This window comes from Ixodes scapularis, unplaced genomic scaffold (genome assembly GCF_016920785.2).
Source record: "Ixodes scapularis isolate PalLabHiFi unplaced genomic scaffold, ASM1692078v2 PGA_scaffold1__304_contigs__length_218370807, whole genome shotgun sequence".
NCBI lineage: Eukaryota > Metazoa > Arthropoda > Arachnida > Ixodida > Ixodidae > Ixodes > Ixodes scapularis.
Window position 1 is genome coordinate 28,907,227 of NW_024609846.1, and position 17,354 is coordinate 28,924,580.

At 49.3% G+C, this 17,354-nt stretch overlaps 1 protein-coding gene across 1 annotated transcript in view; it reads right to left on the reverse strand.

Moving 5' to 3' along the window:
* LOC115332754 (citron Rho-interacting kinase) overlaps positions 1-17,354 on the reverse strand; it is a 66,184-nt gene that overhangs the window by 11,115 nt on the left and 37,715 nt on the right. The window contains exons 15-19 of the mRNA XM_040216943.1: positions 6,747-6,935; positions 3,998-4,102; positions 3,813-3,889; positions 2,119-2,254; positions 370-597 (exon numbers count right to left, since the gene is read on the reverse strand). Of these exons, the coding sequence (XP_040072877.1) occupies positions 370-597; positions 2,119-2,254; positions 3,813-3,889; positions 3,998-4,102; positions 6,747-6,935 (735 nt within the window). The remainder of the gene's footprint in view (positions 1-369; positions 598-2,118; positions 2,255-3,812; positions 3,890-3,997; positions 4,103-6,746; positions 6,936-17,354) is intronic.

Sequence of the window (17,354 nt, forward strand, 5' to 3'; positions counted from 1 at the left end):
AAAAATTAACTATGCAGTGTAAACTAATGAAACTTTCTGGGAATACTCTCTAGATGTTGGTGGATGTAAATAGGACATTTTTCAAAATCAACTTTTTTTTGCAGAAATTGTTTTTTCTGGGTAGTGTCCCCCCTTAAAGACATTGCAGGACAACCAACATTTTTTAAAGTCGTTTGAGTTAACCGGAATTGTGAAATATCCGAGTTTGAATTATGGCGAGTCCACTGTAATCTGTCGGATTGCCGGCACATCGAGAGGGGACCGTCCGTTGCGCGCCGAGCCCCGAGAGGCTTGGCAAGTGGCAAATATGCGGTAGCGACCATGTTTGGGGGGAAGGGCCTCGTCTCGTAGGTGGCGCGGGCACCTCACCTCGTAGCCGAGCTTGGCCGTGGCCGCCTGCCTCTCCTCTCGCTGGAGTGCCGCCTGCAGTTGGGCCACCCTCGTCTTCAGGTCTCCCTCTGCCTTCCTCAAGACCTCCAGCTCCTGGCTGGCTTCCCCCAGGCGGCCCTTCAGGGCGGCCTCCCCCTCCTCGCTCCGCTTGGCCTCCCGCCTGGCGATGCGGGCGTCCAGCTGGGCTTCCGACAGGGCCTCCTCCTTCTGCAAGGGGGAGGGAGAGTCGAGCAACGACACCTACGACGTACCTCGGAGCTGCGATACGTGCTCTGGAAAAATAACGGCATTGGAGGTTACGGTTGGCCGAGCTAAAACTTAAGAGTGGAACTAGCCAACGGCGAAATAAATGAAGATGAAGCACGCACGAAGCACCGACTCTCGACCGATCTAAATAAGTCGGTCGAGAGTTGGCGCTTCGTGCATGTACTTCATCTTCTTGTCCTCCGATTCGCCCCACTTTCTATGGTAAAACTAGCACAACGGCGATGCGCACGCCCAGAAGACGGCCAACCACTCTCGGTGATGTCTCTATAGGAGGAGAATGGCGGGGAGGAGTCCCAGTTGCCTCCAGCCAATACCACCTAGAAGACGAGGCCACCCCAAACCTCCTCACCGGCGGATCCACGCAGCGCCGCATAGCTCGCGTCGGCGTCGCAGCCAGTGCGTCTCGCAGCATCTCACAAACGCAACAACAAGACTCACGACTGCGTGCGCACTGGGGCGTGCTTGAGCTTTGGTGCATTCTCCGCTCAGGGCAAGCCAGGGATTCATTAACGAAGACGCAATGCCTCGTCTTCTAGGCGGCATTCTTCCAGCAAGCTTCTCACCCTCAATAACCACCCTGCGTCTCAGGAGCTCCAAGAGTACATGCTCAGCCAAAGCACAAAGGAAGGCAAGCAGCATGTGCTGGAGGCCGGGCGTCCCGATGAGACTCCCCTCTTATCCCACTGGGGACTGTAATGGGATTGTTTCTGCTTTCATAGATAAAAATAAGAGTAATGCAAAATTGTCAACCCCTACGGAGTTGGTTTATGGACGCAATCGCCGCAAGATTTTCTCGGTGCTTTTTACTTGCACCGTCGCCCTCGTCGTTTGTAACTGACAATCCCCATTGCAATTTTGTGGGTACGAAGCATAAGCGGGCATCATGGAAACATCTTACCAATAGTCGAGTCAGTTTCTAAAAAAAAAACTCGCCTGTGTCAGTGTCCTCACTATATCGGTAGTTCAGATGCCTGCACCCAAACATACAAGTGCACTCCAATTTCGCTTCCTTTTTTCTTGTTTATTCAGATATTTACAGCACCTGGGGCATTTCAGTAGGGGCAGTACAGTAGACATACAGGTCTTCCTTACGCTATTTATCTATTTAAATACTGTCGGGACCATCGTCATTATAGAGGGAAGCGGGATGAATAAAAGATTCCGATAAAAAAGGACGGCAATTTTACGCTTAGTTCACCGACGCTCAAAACAAAGAAAGGAGGTATAACGGTATTTTTAAATGGTCGATAATTAACCACAAATACGTTAGAAGCTTAAGGTGGTTCCATTCCAAAGAAGTTTTGGAGATGCATAGGAGCTCTACTCCGGTGCAGCTACAAATTTAGCTCCTATGTATACCCCTCCTCACGCATTGAGAAACGGCAAATGCGTCGTAGGCCTCTATGCACCTCCGTACTATTTTCCGGTTTACCGCAACCTCTTGTTAAAAACGAGGCTTGCCTTGCGCAGCTGCAGCTGAAGTTCCCCGCAGCGGGCCCGGCTGGTCGAGAGGAACTCCCGCGTCTTCGCCAGCTGAGACTCGAGCGCTGCCGTAGCCTCAGACGCCAGGGGCTGTGCTTCTGCTCCGAGAGAGGCCCTGCCGCCCCCGGAAACCACGCGAGAAACCTACAATGACTTCTGTCGTGGAGCGCCGAAGGGCGGTGCCACGAGCTTTCAACAAATTAGAAACGCAACACTTCGCTAATTTGGAAGGGGGTGATCCGACCGCATCCTAGCACCGCAGCTCGACGGTACACGAAAAGAAAGCTGGCGCCGCAAATTCCGAGATTGCAAGCTTAAGCACCTCCCCTGCCGGCCCATAATTTCTGCTCCGTGACGCACGTTAGAAACTCTAGGTTAGCAGAGATACTGCATTGGCCAAATGGCACCACCAAATTGTGGTAAAATCAAATTAAAAAGGGCACTTTGTCCAGCTCGTTTGCCAAAGCTCGTTTGCCAAAGCTCGTTTGCCAACACAAGGCCCCTGGGTCAGATCCTTTGTGTCATCTTTCTCGATCAAACATGGGGCAGAGAATGGACGCGAGTCTGACTGAATAAAAGCTTCAGCAGAAAGTGGCGTTCGGTAATGCCAGCCGAGCGCTGCATCGCAAAAGCAGACAAATAAAGTGCGTCGTTGTTGTTCTTGTTAATTTAATTTTAAACTTAGCCGCCAGGGGCGAGCCGTTTGAAACTCGCACCCAGTAGCAGAAATGCCAGATGTACGAACTAAGCTTACCGCCACCTTAAAATCCACAAGTAAAATTTGACGCAAATCTGACAACTTGACCAAACAGTAAATTAGGTGCAATAAGATGTACATGCCATGGCACTCCCAGAGATAACAATAGAAAAGCAGATGGTAAATTTGGACGCAGCTAGAACAACCCACGCTATCCTTCGGCTAAATGAATGCGATGCGGTATCGTTTTAGAATTCCTTAAAAGGGCACTGACACCCTAAAGGTTGTATTTTTTGGGGTTGTCTAAAACGATGCAAGTTGTAGTCACAGAGGCACAAAAAATACCACAATGCAAAAAAAGAAAAAATTTCCCCATATGCGCATGCGCCTTTTTATCTTTGATGTTTTTCTCTCCCTCTTCTCACCTCCTCGCATCTTTTTATTTGTGACGTAATCGAATATGAAATTTAGAAGCTTTGCGTCGCTCACAACAGTCCACTGCGCTTTCTTTTTTGACCCCATACCATTTCAAACAATTTAGGATCGCAGAAAGGGCCCTACAAGAACTTCGAACTCAAAAGTCAAGCGTCGTCTGCTCGCATCGATAGGCATCACGCACGGAAAAGAGCGGTTGATGGCAGGACGTGGGCGAACACGACACTTCGGGTCGGGATGGAGGGACTGAGGCACGAGAGAAACTCGAGTTGCAGGACAACTCAATCTTTGACGTCACTGCACTGGCACGGGTCGTGCGGGAACTTCAAATCCGGCTTCTGGAAATCGTTTCTTTTCATTCACAAATACCGAGTTCCCAAGTTTCGAAATTTGAGGGTAATGTCCAGGCATCATTTTCAATTGTTTCGGACAATAATAAAAAAAAATATAATTTTGACCTGTCAGTGCCCCTTCAATTACAGCCAAAGTATCGAAGCACCATCGTGTCTCAGAGAACAGAGAAGTGCAGAATGTCACTCACACCAATGTTTTTGCGTCGTCCGTCGCGAGACAAGCGGCTGCTTCGACCACCGGGGACTTTGTGAGGCGTTGAACTTCCTGCGAGGTAAGGATTGTCACATAAATGTGTATTGGTAAAAAAACAGATGTTCAAGAAAACAAGATCAGGCACAAAGAAAAGCAAAGAAAACAATGAGGGTCACTCACAATGTTGAGGCGCTCTATCTCCTTCACATAACGGGCGTTGGCTTCCTCCAAGTCTCGAGCCTGCTTTTCCAATGTGTTCAACTTCTCAGCTTGCGCTAGCGCAACCTGAAAGACAAAGTCTCACATAATATACATACTAGCAAACAGTAGAGAATCTACAGCCTAGAACATGTGAGCATAAAAGTTACTTCCGACAACGACGAACAGGTATGCCTCACAGTTTATCGCAAAGCATCCAACAACCGATGGCTCTCGCACTGCAGCGTGGAAGCTGTCGATAGCGGAGGAGCTCAAGGTGTACTTTGCATCGATACTGCTGCGAGGCATTATCGACGGGCTCGAACTTGACACGTATCGGTCAACCGGAAGAATTCTGCAAACCCCCCATCTTCGGTAAACTCGCAAGAAAGAACAGATTTCACACTAGTAGTATAATGAAATTTCTTCCTTTTTCTGACAACAAGGACGTGATTGACGAGTTACGGCACCCCAACCGAAGCTTTGCAAGCTGTGGACGTTGCTGCGTCTCCTCAAAGAACGGTTACTCAACCTCTACGTTCTTGAGATCACTGTAGCCGTGGATGAAAGCTTGATGCTGTACAAAGAAAGGCTATCCTGGAAACAGTACCTGCCACTGAAACGCTCATGCTTTGGTGTGAAGTTTTTCTGCTTTGCGAGTTTAGAGCAGGTACACTTCTAACCTCGTCGTGTACAGCGCCGAGGGGACTGTTACACTGGACGCAGACAGTGCCACGGGCACGAAGGTCGTCATGAGCCTGAAGAAACCTTTTCTGTGCAAAGAGTTACAGCGTCACTGTCGCAGCAAAACTCCCGCAGCAAAAAAACCTATGTCTGTGGCACGGTTCGGCCAACAAGGAAGGACATGCCCCTTTTAATAAGGAAGGACAAGACCTCAAACTAAAAAAAGGGAAACTCAGGGCATTTCAGCGAGAAAATTGTGTGGACCTGCATTGGCGATACAAAAAGCTCATCGTCACCTTGCTGTACACAGCTGAGGATGCGACGGCTGTCGAAGGAGTCAATGCCCGGAACGAGAAAATTGTGAAGCCTGGTGTCGTTTACGACTACTATAACAACACCGTGGGAGGTGTCGACAAGAGCGACCAGAATTTCTCGTACTACCCGGCCGTGAGAGATGGGTAGAAGGTCTATTACAAGATCTTTAGGCGCCTTTTTGACATGTTTGTCCACAACTATTTTGTTCTGTACAAGAAACAAGGAGGCACACTGAGTCAACTGGACTACCGACTGGACCTCATGGAGAAGGTGGTTGCAGCAAATCACGACGAGAGACAACGGAAGAAATTTGGAAGAAAGTCTGACAATGAAGCCACGAGGCTTACAGCTCGCCAGTTTTGTAAGCTTCATTCCTCCAACAGAGAACAATCAGCTCCCGACATGGCACTGTGTCATCTGCTGCAAGGCCTCATCTGCCGGAGGGACCAAGATCCGGAAGGAAACAAGATATGGGTGCAAAGACTACAACGTGGCGGTCTGTGTGATCCCACGCTTTGAGATCTACCATACGGAGACCAACTTTTAAATTGTCAAAGTCAGGCCACAGTTGGGGTACAGGATGTTGAATTATTTATAAGCATCTTATATCGACAAAAAAATGTTTGAAAAAGCATGGGGACTTTTTTGTGTTTGAGAATAGAAAACTGCATTGCAAGTAGCCATGAAACCTAAATACAAAAAATGATGGTACTTAATAATTAAGGTCTACGTAATAGTAAAAATTGTGCATAGTTCCTTCTTTAGAAAGAATGTGTCTAAACAATACAGGCAAACAACTATTTTAAAAATTTGCATAATTTTTGCAAAAAACTTTTGGCAGTAAAAGGGTTAAGACAACCTAAAATTGACTAATTTAGAAGTTTTGATGACGCTCAGCAAGTTTCTATCTGGAAACATATGTATATTCACAATTAAAGTGCAAAAACTACACAAGGACAATAAGAAAGGGGACGAAAACAAGGCACCTTGCAACTAATGTTTATTTAACACCCATCTTTTATATACTCGTGATAAAATACAGTCACTCCTACATCCAGTGCAGCCCCTTTTGCAAGAAGGCATACTCTTTTGCAGATAATGACACAGATGCGTCGCTAATACAATCTATGCCTTTAATTTCAAATGCCTCGTGTAGCTCCCCAGATATCCGATTAAGATACCTAGCCAAAATTCTTACCGTATTTATTTGAATATAAGGCGAGGTTTTTTCCCAAATCCGTAGTCTCAAAGTCATACCCCGCCTTATATTCGAAGCTCAGTATAGCAATTAGAAGATTTTTTTTCTTTTTCTTGGGTCCTTCAACTGCCCCCTCGCCTTATAATCGTGACCGCCTTATATTCGAATAAATACGGTATGTCACCAAAGGACGGTGTACATGAGCGGTGACTGCAATGTGCAGCAAGGCACTCGTGCAGTTTCAGCGCTTTGGATGTGATAATGAACCAACTAGCCAAAATTGCCATTTTAATGCGTATGTATATTCTCACTAATTAAAAAGTTAAACAACAGATATTAGGACATTAGTTTGCAAATTTAGTGTGTTCTATGAAACCTGCGACGTCCACCATGACTGGCAGATTGTTCCCGAAAAGAGTTTTGTTTTTCTCAACCATCCAATTCCCTATTCGTAGGAATTTTTTAAGTATCCGTGGAAACACCCGGTAGAGCGAACAGAACGGTGCACAGCTGGAAGAAAGAGAGGCCAGTCACCTGAGCGAGCCCGTTGTTGTCCCCGCTGCCGGACATGGCCGGTGGTCGAACTGCCGGCTCCTGGGCCCTGGCCACTCGCTCCAGCCGCGTCACAACAGAGCGCAGTCCCTCTGCCTCCCTCTGCAGCTCAGACTTGCTCCCGGACGGTTCGGAAGACGCCCTGGCCTCCTGCAGGCCACTCAGACGACACTGCCATCGGACCAGACACGGGAATTCGTACGATCCCTTTCGCTAACAGAACTAGGGGTCTTTGGTAAGCCCCAAAGGCTCTGCATGCGGCCATTGAGGTAGAGTTACAGAACCAATGTAGACCGGGGGTTCTTGGGAACCAGGGGGCTTGCCAGACCACTCTTGAAAGTTGCTCGAACACGCAAATGCACTCAATCGTTCCAACCCCTAGATGAGTGTTTTCCACTTGTAAAGGAAACATTTTAGTGTTCCTGAGTCACACATATATGCGTGATTACATTCCTCAATAGTAAGTTTCTGTAAAAACTTCGCAGAGGATGAAAGTTAGTTTCTGCAAACCAATAAGAATAACGAAGCAAACCACGGGTAAGTTCTCCGTGGGAAGGGGCGCATTCCGACGATAAAGGATTTGAGAAGCACGATACGTTATTCTATCGCATCCATTATGTGCCTTCGAACTAAAAGTGTACAGCACATGAGAGTTCTCGCATTATGTATTTTAACCAAATAACGACAGACCTCCCGACGGCAGATAACGGCAGACCTCCCGAAACCGAAACAAGTTTAGAAAAAACAGTGCGATTAAACGCATATTCCCATTTTCCAGCGCCGTACAAAAGCGACGGCACCCGATGAAGTAGCGCTCTATTTTCACCGTCGGTAGCATAAAGCCGCAGTCATACTGCTAATGCATCGGTCTGAGGTGCGTTTCTTTGTCATACAATGCTCTTGTCACATTGGTCATACAAAGAAATTTATGGCGAATTGCTAGACAATTGTATTGCATACGTGAAACATTCTCGCATAACAAACAATAACAAACAATTTGGCGATTTTTCAGACGCCAGGCGCCTACAGTAACGGCGCTCTTCATCAGATAGTTTAACGCATACCATGCTTACACTTGATAGTTCTTCCTTGAATGAAACGATACTACCGTTAATGTAGCCAATAAACCTGGCAATCTTCTAGAGCCTTCCATGTTCTCCACCTCCTCCTCGCCCACCACTCTGGCCGCACGACCTCCCTGTTAACCAACCGGCGTCGAGCACCTTGCACCATCCTCTCCCACCCGTCAACCGAGCAGAGTCGAGCCTCAGGGCCAAGCTTTTATCCGGGCTTCACGAAATGCCAAACACCCAGCCAATCGTTTCATGTTAATAGCACCTCAACTCGCGGCAATCTGTCGTGACCTGCTGGAAAGACGCTCGCTTAATAATCTAAATTGTCTAGGTTCGATTCCCGCCTGGCACAAACACTTTTTTACCACGATGGCCTCTTCACCCCCCCCCCCCCCCTCAAAACCAATCATGGTCAAGCCTCGGGGCCAAGCTTTTATCTGGGCTTCACGAAATGCCGAACACCCAGCCAATCGTTTCATGCCAATAGCACCTCAACTCGTGACGATCTGTGGTGACCTCCTGGAAAGACGCTCGCTTAATAATCTAAATTGTCTAGGTTCGATTCCCGCCTGGCACAAACGCTTTTTTACCGCGATGGCCTCTTCACCCCCCCCCCCCCCCCTCGTCAAAACCAATCATGGTCGAGCCTCGGGGCCAAGTTTTATCTGGGCTTCACGAAATGCCGAACACCCAGCCAATCGTTTCATGTTAATAGCACCTCAACTCGTGACGATCTGTCGTGACCTGCTGGAAAAACGCTCGCTTAATAACCTAAATTGTCTAGGTTCGATTCCCACCAGGCACAAACGCTTTTTTACCGCGATGGCCTCTTCACCCCCCCCCTCAAAACCAATCATGGTCGAGCTTCGGGGCCAAGCTTTTATCTGGGCTTCACGAAATGCCGAACACCCAGCCAATTGTTTCGTGTTAATAGCACCTCAACTCGTGACAATCTGTCGTGACCTGCTGGAAAGACGCTCGCTTAATAACCTAAATTATCTAGGTTCGATTCCCGCCTAGCACAAACGCTTTTTTACCGCGATGGCCTCTTCACCCCCCCCCCCCCTCAAAACCAATCATGGTCGAGCCTCGGGGCCAAGCTTTTATCTGGGCTTCACGAAATGCCGAACACCCAGCCAATCGTTTCATGTTAATAGCACCTCAACTCATGACGATCTGTTGTGACCTGCTGGAGAGACGCTCGCTTAATAACCTAAATTATCTAGCTTCGATTCCCGCCTGGCACAAACGCTTTTTTACCGAGACGGCCTCTTCACCCCCCCCTCAAAACCAATCATGGTCGAGCCTCGGGGCCAAGCTTTTATCTGGGCTTCACGAAATGCCGAACACCCAGCCAATCGTTTCATGTTAATAGCACCTCAACTCGTGACGATGTGTCATGGCCTGCTGGAAAGATGTTCGCTTAATAATCTAAATTGTCTAGGTTCGATTCCCGCCTGGCACAAATGCTTTTTTACCGTGATGGCCTCTTCACCCCCCCCCCCCCTCAAAACCAATCATGGTCGAGCCTCGGGGCCAAGCTTCTATCTGTGCTTCACGAAATGCCGAACACCCAGCCAATCGTTTCATGTTAATAGCACCTCAACTCGCGACGATCTGTCGTGACCTGCTGGAAAGACGCTCGCTTAATAATCTAGATTGTCTAGGTTCGATTTCCGCCTGGCACAAACGCTTTTTTACCGCGATGGCCTCTTCACCCCCCCCCCCCCCTAAAAACCAATCATGGTCGAGCCTCAGGGCCAAGCTTTTATCTGGGCTTCACAAAATGCCAAACACCCAGCCAATCGTTTCATGTTAATAGCACCTCAACTCTTGACGATCTGTCGTGACCTGCTGGAAAGACGCTCGCTTAATAATCTAAATTGTCTAGGTTCGATTCCCGCCTGGCACAAACGCTTTTTTACCGCGATGGCCTCTTCACCCCCCCCCCCCCCTCAAAACCAATCATGGTCGAGCCTCGGGGCCAAGCTTCTATCTGTGCTTCACGAAATGCTGAACACCCAGCCAATCGTTTCATGTTAATACACCTCAACTCGTGACGATCTGTCGTGACCTGCTGGAAAGACGCTCGCTTAATAATCTAAATTGTCTAGGTTCGATTCCCGCCTGGCACAAACGCTTTTTTACCGCGATGACCTCTTCACCCCCCCCCTCAATACCAATCATGGTCGAGCCTCGAAGCCAAGCTTTTATCTGTGCTTCACGAAATGCCGAACACCCAGCCAATCATTTCATGTTAACAGCACCTCAACTCGTGACGATCTGTCGTGACCTGCTGGAAAGACGCTCGCTTAATAATCTAAATTGTCTAGGTTCGATTCCCGCCTGGCACAAACGCTTTTTTACCGCGATAGCCTCTTCACCCCCCCCCCTCAAAACCAATCATGGTCGAGCCTCGGGGCCAAGCTTCTATCTGTGCTTCACGAAAGGCCGAACACCCAGCCAATCGTTTCATGTTAATAGCACCTCAACTCGTGACGATCTGTCGTGACCTGCTGGAAAGACGCTCGCTTAATAATCTAAATTGTCTAGGTTCGATTCCCGCCTGGCACAAACGCTTTTTTACCGCGATGGTCTCTTCACCCCCCCCCCCTCAAAACCAATCATGGTCGAGGCTCGGGGCCAAGCTTCTATCTGTGCTTCCCGAAATGCCAAACACCCAGCCAATCGTTTCATGTTAATAGCACCTCAACTCTTGACGATCTGTCGTGACCTGCTGGAAAGACGCTCGCTTAATAATCTAAATTGTCTAGGTTCGATTCCCGCCTGGCACAAACGCTTTTTTACCGCGATGGCCTCTTCACCCCCCCCCCCCCTCAAAACCAATCATGATCGAGCCTCGGGGCCAAGCTTCTATCTGTGCTTCACGAAATGCCGAACACCCAGCCAATTGTTTCATGTTAATAGCACCTCAACTCGTGACAATCTGTCGTGACCTGCTGGAAAGACGCTCACTTAATAATCTAAATTGTCTAGGTTCGATTCCTGCTTGGCACAAACGCTTTTTTACCGCGATGGCCTCTTCACCCCCCCCCTCAAAACAAATCATGGTCGAGGCTCGGGGCCAAGCTTCTATCTGTGCTTCCCGAAATGCCAAACACCCAGCCGATCGTTTCATGTTAATAGCACCTCAACTCTTGACGATCTGTCGTGACCTGCTGGAAAGACGCTCGCTTAATAATCTAAATTGTCTAGGTTCGATTCCCGCCTGGCACAAACGCTTTTTTATTGCGATGGCCTCTTCACCCCCCCCCCCCTCAAAACCAATCATGGTCGAGCCTCGGGGCCAAGCTTCTATCTGTGCTTCACGAAATGCCGAACACCCAGCCAATCCTTTCATGTTAATACACCTCAACTCGTGACGATCTGTCGTGACCTGCTGGAAAGACGCTCGCTTAATAATCTAAATTGTCTAGGTTCGATTCCCGCCTGGCACAAACGCTTTTTTACTGCGATGACCTCTTCACCCCCCCCCCTCAATACCAATCATGGTCGAGCCTCGAAGCCAAGCTTTTATCTGTGCTTCACGAAATGCCGAACACCCAGCCAATCATTTCATGTTAACAGCACCTCAACTCGTGACGATCTGTCGTGACCTGCTGGAAAGACGCTCGCTTAATAATCTAAATTGTCTAGGTTCGATTCCCGCCTGGCACAAACGCTTTTTTACCGCGATAGCCTCTTCACCCCCCCCCCCTCAAAACCAATCATGGTCGAGCCTCGGGGCCAAGCTTCTATCTGTGCTTCACGAAAGGCCGAACACCCAGCCAATCGTTTCATGTTAATAGCACCTCAACTCGTGACGATCTGTCGTGACCTGCTGGAAAGACGCTCGCTTAATAATCTAAATTGTCTAGGTTCGATTCCCGCCTGGCACAAACGCTTTTTTACCGCGATGGTCTCTTCACCCCCCCCCCCTCAAAACCAATCATGGTCGAGGCTCGGGGCCAAGCTTCTATCTGTGCTTCCCGAAATGCCAAACACCCAGCCAATCGTTTCATGTTAATAGCACCTCAACTCTTGACGATCTGTCGTGACCTGCTGGAAAGACGCTCGCTTAATAATCTAAATTGTCTAGGTTCGATTCCCGCCTGGCACAAACGCTTTTTTACCGCGATGGCCTCTTCACCCCCCCCCCCCCTCAAAACCAATCATGGTCGAGCCTCGGGGCCAAGCTTCTATCTGTGCTTCACGAAATGCCGAACACCCAGCCAATTGTTTCATGTTAATAGCACCTCAACTCGTGACAATCTGTCGTGACCTGCTGGAAAGACGCTCACTTAATAATCTAAATTGTCTAGGTTCGATTCCCGCTTGGCACAAACGCTTTTTTACCGCGATGGCCTCTTCACCCCCCCCCCCTCAAAACAAATCATGGTCGAGGCTCGGGGCCAAGCTTCTATCTGTGCTTCCCGAAATGCCAAACACCCAGCCGATCGTTTCATGTTAATAGCACCTCAACTCTTGACGATCTGTCGTGACCTGCTGGAAAGACGCTCGCTTAATAATCTAAATTGTCTAGGTTCGATTCCCGCCTGGCACAAACGCTTTTTTATTGCGATGGCCTCTTCACCCCCCCCCCCCTCAAAACCAATCATGGTCGAGCCTCGGGGCCAAGCTTCTATCTGTGCTTCACGAAATGCCGAACACCCAGCCAATCCTTTCATGTTAATACACCTCAACTCGTGACGATCTGTCGTGACCTGCTGGAAAAATGCTCGCTTAATAATCTAAATTGTCTAGGTTCGATTCCCGCCTGGCACAAACGCTTTTTTACCGCGATGACCTCTTCACCCCCCCCCCTCAATACCAATCATGGTCGAGCCTCGAAGCCAAGCTTTTATCTGTGCTTCACGAAATGCCGAACACCCAGCCAATCGTTTCATGTTAACAGCACCTCAACTCGTGACGATCTGTCGTGACCTGCTGGAAAGACGCTCGCTTAATAATCAAAATTGTCTAGGTTCGATTCCCGCCTGGCACAAACGCTTTTTTACCGCGATCGCCTCTTCACCCCCCCCCCCCTCAAAACCAATCATGGTCGAGCCTCGGGGCCAAGCTTCTATCTGTGCTTCACGAAATGCCGAACACCCAGCCAATCGTTTCATGTTAATAGCACCTCAACTCGTGACGATCTGTCGTGACCTGCTGGAAAGACGCTCGCTTAATAATCTAAATTGTCTAGGTTCGATTCCCGCCTGGCACAAACGCTTTTTTACCGCGATGGCCTCTTCACCCCCCCCCCCCCCTCAAAACCAATCATGGTCGAGCCTCGGGGCCAAGCTTCTATCTGTGCTTCACGAAATGCTGAACACCCAGCCAATCGTTTCATGTTAATACACCTCAACTCGTGACGATCTGTCGTGACCTGCTGGAAAGACGCTCGCTTAATAATCTAAATTGTCTAGGTTCGATTCCCGCCTGGCACAAACGCTTTTTTACCGCGATGACCTCTTCACCCCCCCCTCAATACCAATCATGGTCGAGCCTCGAAGCCAAGCTTTTATCTGTGCTTCACGAAATGCCGAACACCCAGCCAATCGTTTCATGTTAATAGCACCTCAACTCGTGACGATCTGTCGTGCCCTGCTGGAAAGACGCTCGCTTAATAATCTAAATTGTCTAGGTTCGATTCCCGCCTGGCACAAACACTTTTTTACCGCGATGGCCTCTTCACCCCCCCCCCCCTCAAAACCAATCATGGTCGAGCCTCGGGGCCAAGCTTCTATCTGTGCTTCACGAAATGCCGAACACCCAGCCAATCGTTTCATGTTAATAGCACCTCAACTCGCGGCAATCTGTCGTGACCTGCTGGAAAGACGCTCGCTTAATAATCTAAATTGTCTAGGTTCGATTCCCGCCTGGCACAAACGCTTTTTTACCACGATGGCCTCTTCGCCCCCCCCCTCAAAACCAATCATGGTCAAGCCTCGGGGCCAAGCTTTTATCTGGGCTTCACGAAATGCCGAACACCCAGCCAATCGTTTCATGCCAATAGCACCTCAACTCGTGACGATCTGTCGGGACCTGCTGGAAAGACGCTCGCTTAATAATCTAAATTGTCTAGGTTCGATTCCCGCCTGGCACAAACGCTTTTTTACCGCGATGGCCTCTTCACCCCCCCCCCCTCAAAACCAATCATAGTCGAGCCTCGGGGCCAAGCTTTTATCTGGGCTTCACGAAATGCCGAACACCCAGCCAATCGTTTCATGTTAATAGCACCTCATCTCGTGACGATCTGTCGTGACCTGCTGGAAAAACGCACGCTTAATAACCTAAATTGTCTAGGTTCGATTCCCAACAGGCACAAACGCTTTTTTACCGCGATGGCCTCTTCACCCCCCGCTTCAAAACCAATCATGGTCGAGCCTCGGGGCCAAGCTTTTACCTGGGCTTCACGAAATGCCGAACACCCAGCCAATTGTTTCATGTTAATAGCACCTCAACTCGTGACAATCTGTCGTGACCTGCTGGAGAGACGCTCGCTTAATAACCTAAATTATCTAGGTTCGATTCCCGCCTGGCACAAACGCTTTTTTACCGTGATGGCCTCTTCACCCCCCCGCCCCTCAAAACCAATCATGGTCGAGCCTCGGGGCCAAGCTTCTATCTGTGCTTCACGAAATGCCAAACACCCAGCCAATCGTTTCATGTTAATGGCACCTCAACTCGCGACGATCTGTCGTGACCTGCTGGAAAGACGCTCGCTTAATAATCTAAATTGTCTAGGTTCGATTTCCGCCTGGCACAAACGCTTTTTTACCGCGATGGCCTCTTCACCCCCCCTCCCCTCAAAACCAATCATGGTCGAGCCTCAGGGCCAAGCTTTTATCTGGGCTTCACGAAATGCCGAACACCCAGCCAATCGTTTCATGTTAATAGCACCTCAACTCTTGACGATCTGTCGTGACCTGCTGGAAAGACGCTCGCTTAATAATCTAAATTGTCTAGGTTTATTCCCGCCTGGCACAAACGCTTTTTTACCGCGATGGCCTCTTCACCTCCCCCCCCTCAAAACCAATCATGGTCGAGCCTCGGGGCCAAGCTTCTATCTGTGCTTCACGAAATGCCGAACACCCAGCCAATCGTTTCATGTTAATACACCTCAACTCGTGACGATCTGTCGTGACCTGCTGGAAAGACGCTCGCTTAATAATCTAAATTGTCTAGGTTCGATTCCCGCCTGGCACAAACGCTCTTTTACCGCAATGACCTCTTCACCCCCCCCCTCAATACCAATCATGGTCGAGCCTCGAAGCCAAGCTTTTATCTGTGCTTCACGAAATGCCGAACACCCAGCCAATCGTTTCATGTTAACAGCACCTCAACTCGTGACGATCTGTCGTGACCTGCTGGAAAAACGCTCGCTTAATAATCTAAATTGTCTAGATTCGATTCCCGCCTGGCACAAACGCTATTTACTGCGATGGCCTCTTCACCCCCCCCCCCCCCTCAAAGCCAATCATGGTCGAGCCTCGGGGCCAAGCTTTTATCCGGGCTTCACGAAATGCCGAACACCCAGCCAATCGTTTCATGTTAATAGCACCTCAACTCGTGACGATCTGTCGTGACCTGCTGGAAAAACGCTCGCTTAATAATCTAAATTGTCTAGGTTCGATTCCCGCCTGGCACAAACGCTTTTTTACCGCGATGGCCTCTTCACCCCCCCCCTCAAAACCCATCATGGTCGAGCCTCGGGGCCAAGCTTCTATCTGTGCTTCACGAAATGCCGAACACCCAGCCAATCGTTTCATGTTAATAGCACCTCATCTCGTGACGATCTGTCGTGACCTGCTGGAAAAACGCACGCTTAATAACCTAAATTGTCTAGGTTCGATTCCCAACAGGCACAAACGCTTTTTTACCGCGATGGCCTCTTCACCCCCCGCTTCAAAACCAATCACGGTCGAGCCTCGGGGCCAAGCTTTTACCTGGGCTTCACGAAATGCCGAACACCCAGCCAATTGTTTCATGTTAATAGCACCTCAACTCGTGACAATCTGTCGTGACCTGCTGGAAAGACGCTCGCTTAATAACCTAAATTATCTAGGTTCGATTCCCGCCTAGCACAAACGCTTTTTTACCGCGATGGCCTCTTCACCCCCCCCCCCTCAATACCAATCATGGTCGAGCCTCGGGGCCAAGCTTTTATCTGGGCTTCACGAAATGCCGAACACCCAGCCAATCGTTTCATGTTAATAGCACCTCAACTCATGACGATCTGTCGTGACCTGCTGGAGAGACGCTCGCTTAATAACCTAAATTATCTAGGTTCGATTCCCGCCTGGCACAAACGCTTTTTTACCGTGATGGCCTCTTCACCCCCCCGCCCCTCAAAACCAATCATGGTCGAGCCTCGGGGCCAAGCTTCTATCTGTGCTTCACGAAATGCCAAACACCGAGCCAATCGTTTCATGTTAATGGCACCTCAACTCGCGACGATCTGTCGTGACCTGCTGGAAAGACGCTCGCTTAATAATCTAAATTGTCTAGGTTCGATTTCCGCCTGGCACAAACGCTTTTTTACCGCGATGGCCTCTTCACCCCCCCTCCCCTCAAAACCAATCATGGTCAAGCCTCAGGGCCAAGCTTTTATCTGGGCTTCACGAAATGCCGAACACCCAGCCAATCGTTTCATGTTAATAGCACCTCAACTCTTGACGATCTGTCGTGACCTGCTGGAAAGACGCTCGCTTAATAATCTAAATTGTCTAGGTTTATTCGCGCCTGGCACAAACGCTTTTTTACCGCGATGGCCTCTTCACCTCCCCCCCCTCAAAACCAATCATGGTCGAGCCTCGGGGCCAAGCTTCTATCTGTGCTTCACGAAATGCCGAACACCCAGCCAATCGTTTCATGTTAATACACCTCAACTCGTGACGATCTGTCGTGACCTGCTGGAAAGACGCTCGCTTAATAATCTAAATTGTCTAGGTTCGATTCCCGCCTGGCACAAGCGCTCTTTTACCGCGATGACCTCTTCACCCCCCCCCCCTCAATACCAATCATGGTCGAGCCTCGAAGCCAAGCTTTTATCTGTGCTTCACGAAATGCCGAACACCCAGCCAATCGTTTCATGTTAACAGCACCTCAACTCGTGACGATCTGTCGTGACCTGCTGGAAAAACGCTCGCTTAATAATCTAAATTGTCTAGATTCGATTCCCGCCTGGCACAAACGCTATTTACTGCGATGGCCTCTTCACCCCCCCCCCCCCCCTCAAAGCCAATCATGGTCGAGCCTCGGGGCCAAGCTTTTATCCGGGCTTCACGAAATGCCGAACACCCAGCCAATCGTTTCATGTTAATAGCACCTCAACTCGTGACGATCTGTCGTGACCTGCTGGAAAAACGCTCGCTTAATAATCTAAATTGTCTAGGTTCGATTCCCGCCTGGCACAAACGCTTTTTTACCGCGATGGCCTCTTCACCCCCCCCCCCCTCAAAACCCATCATGGTCGAGCCTCGGGGCCAAGCTTCTATCTGTGCTTCACGAA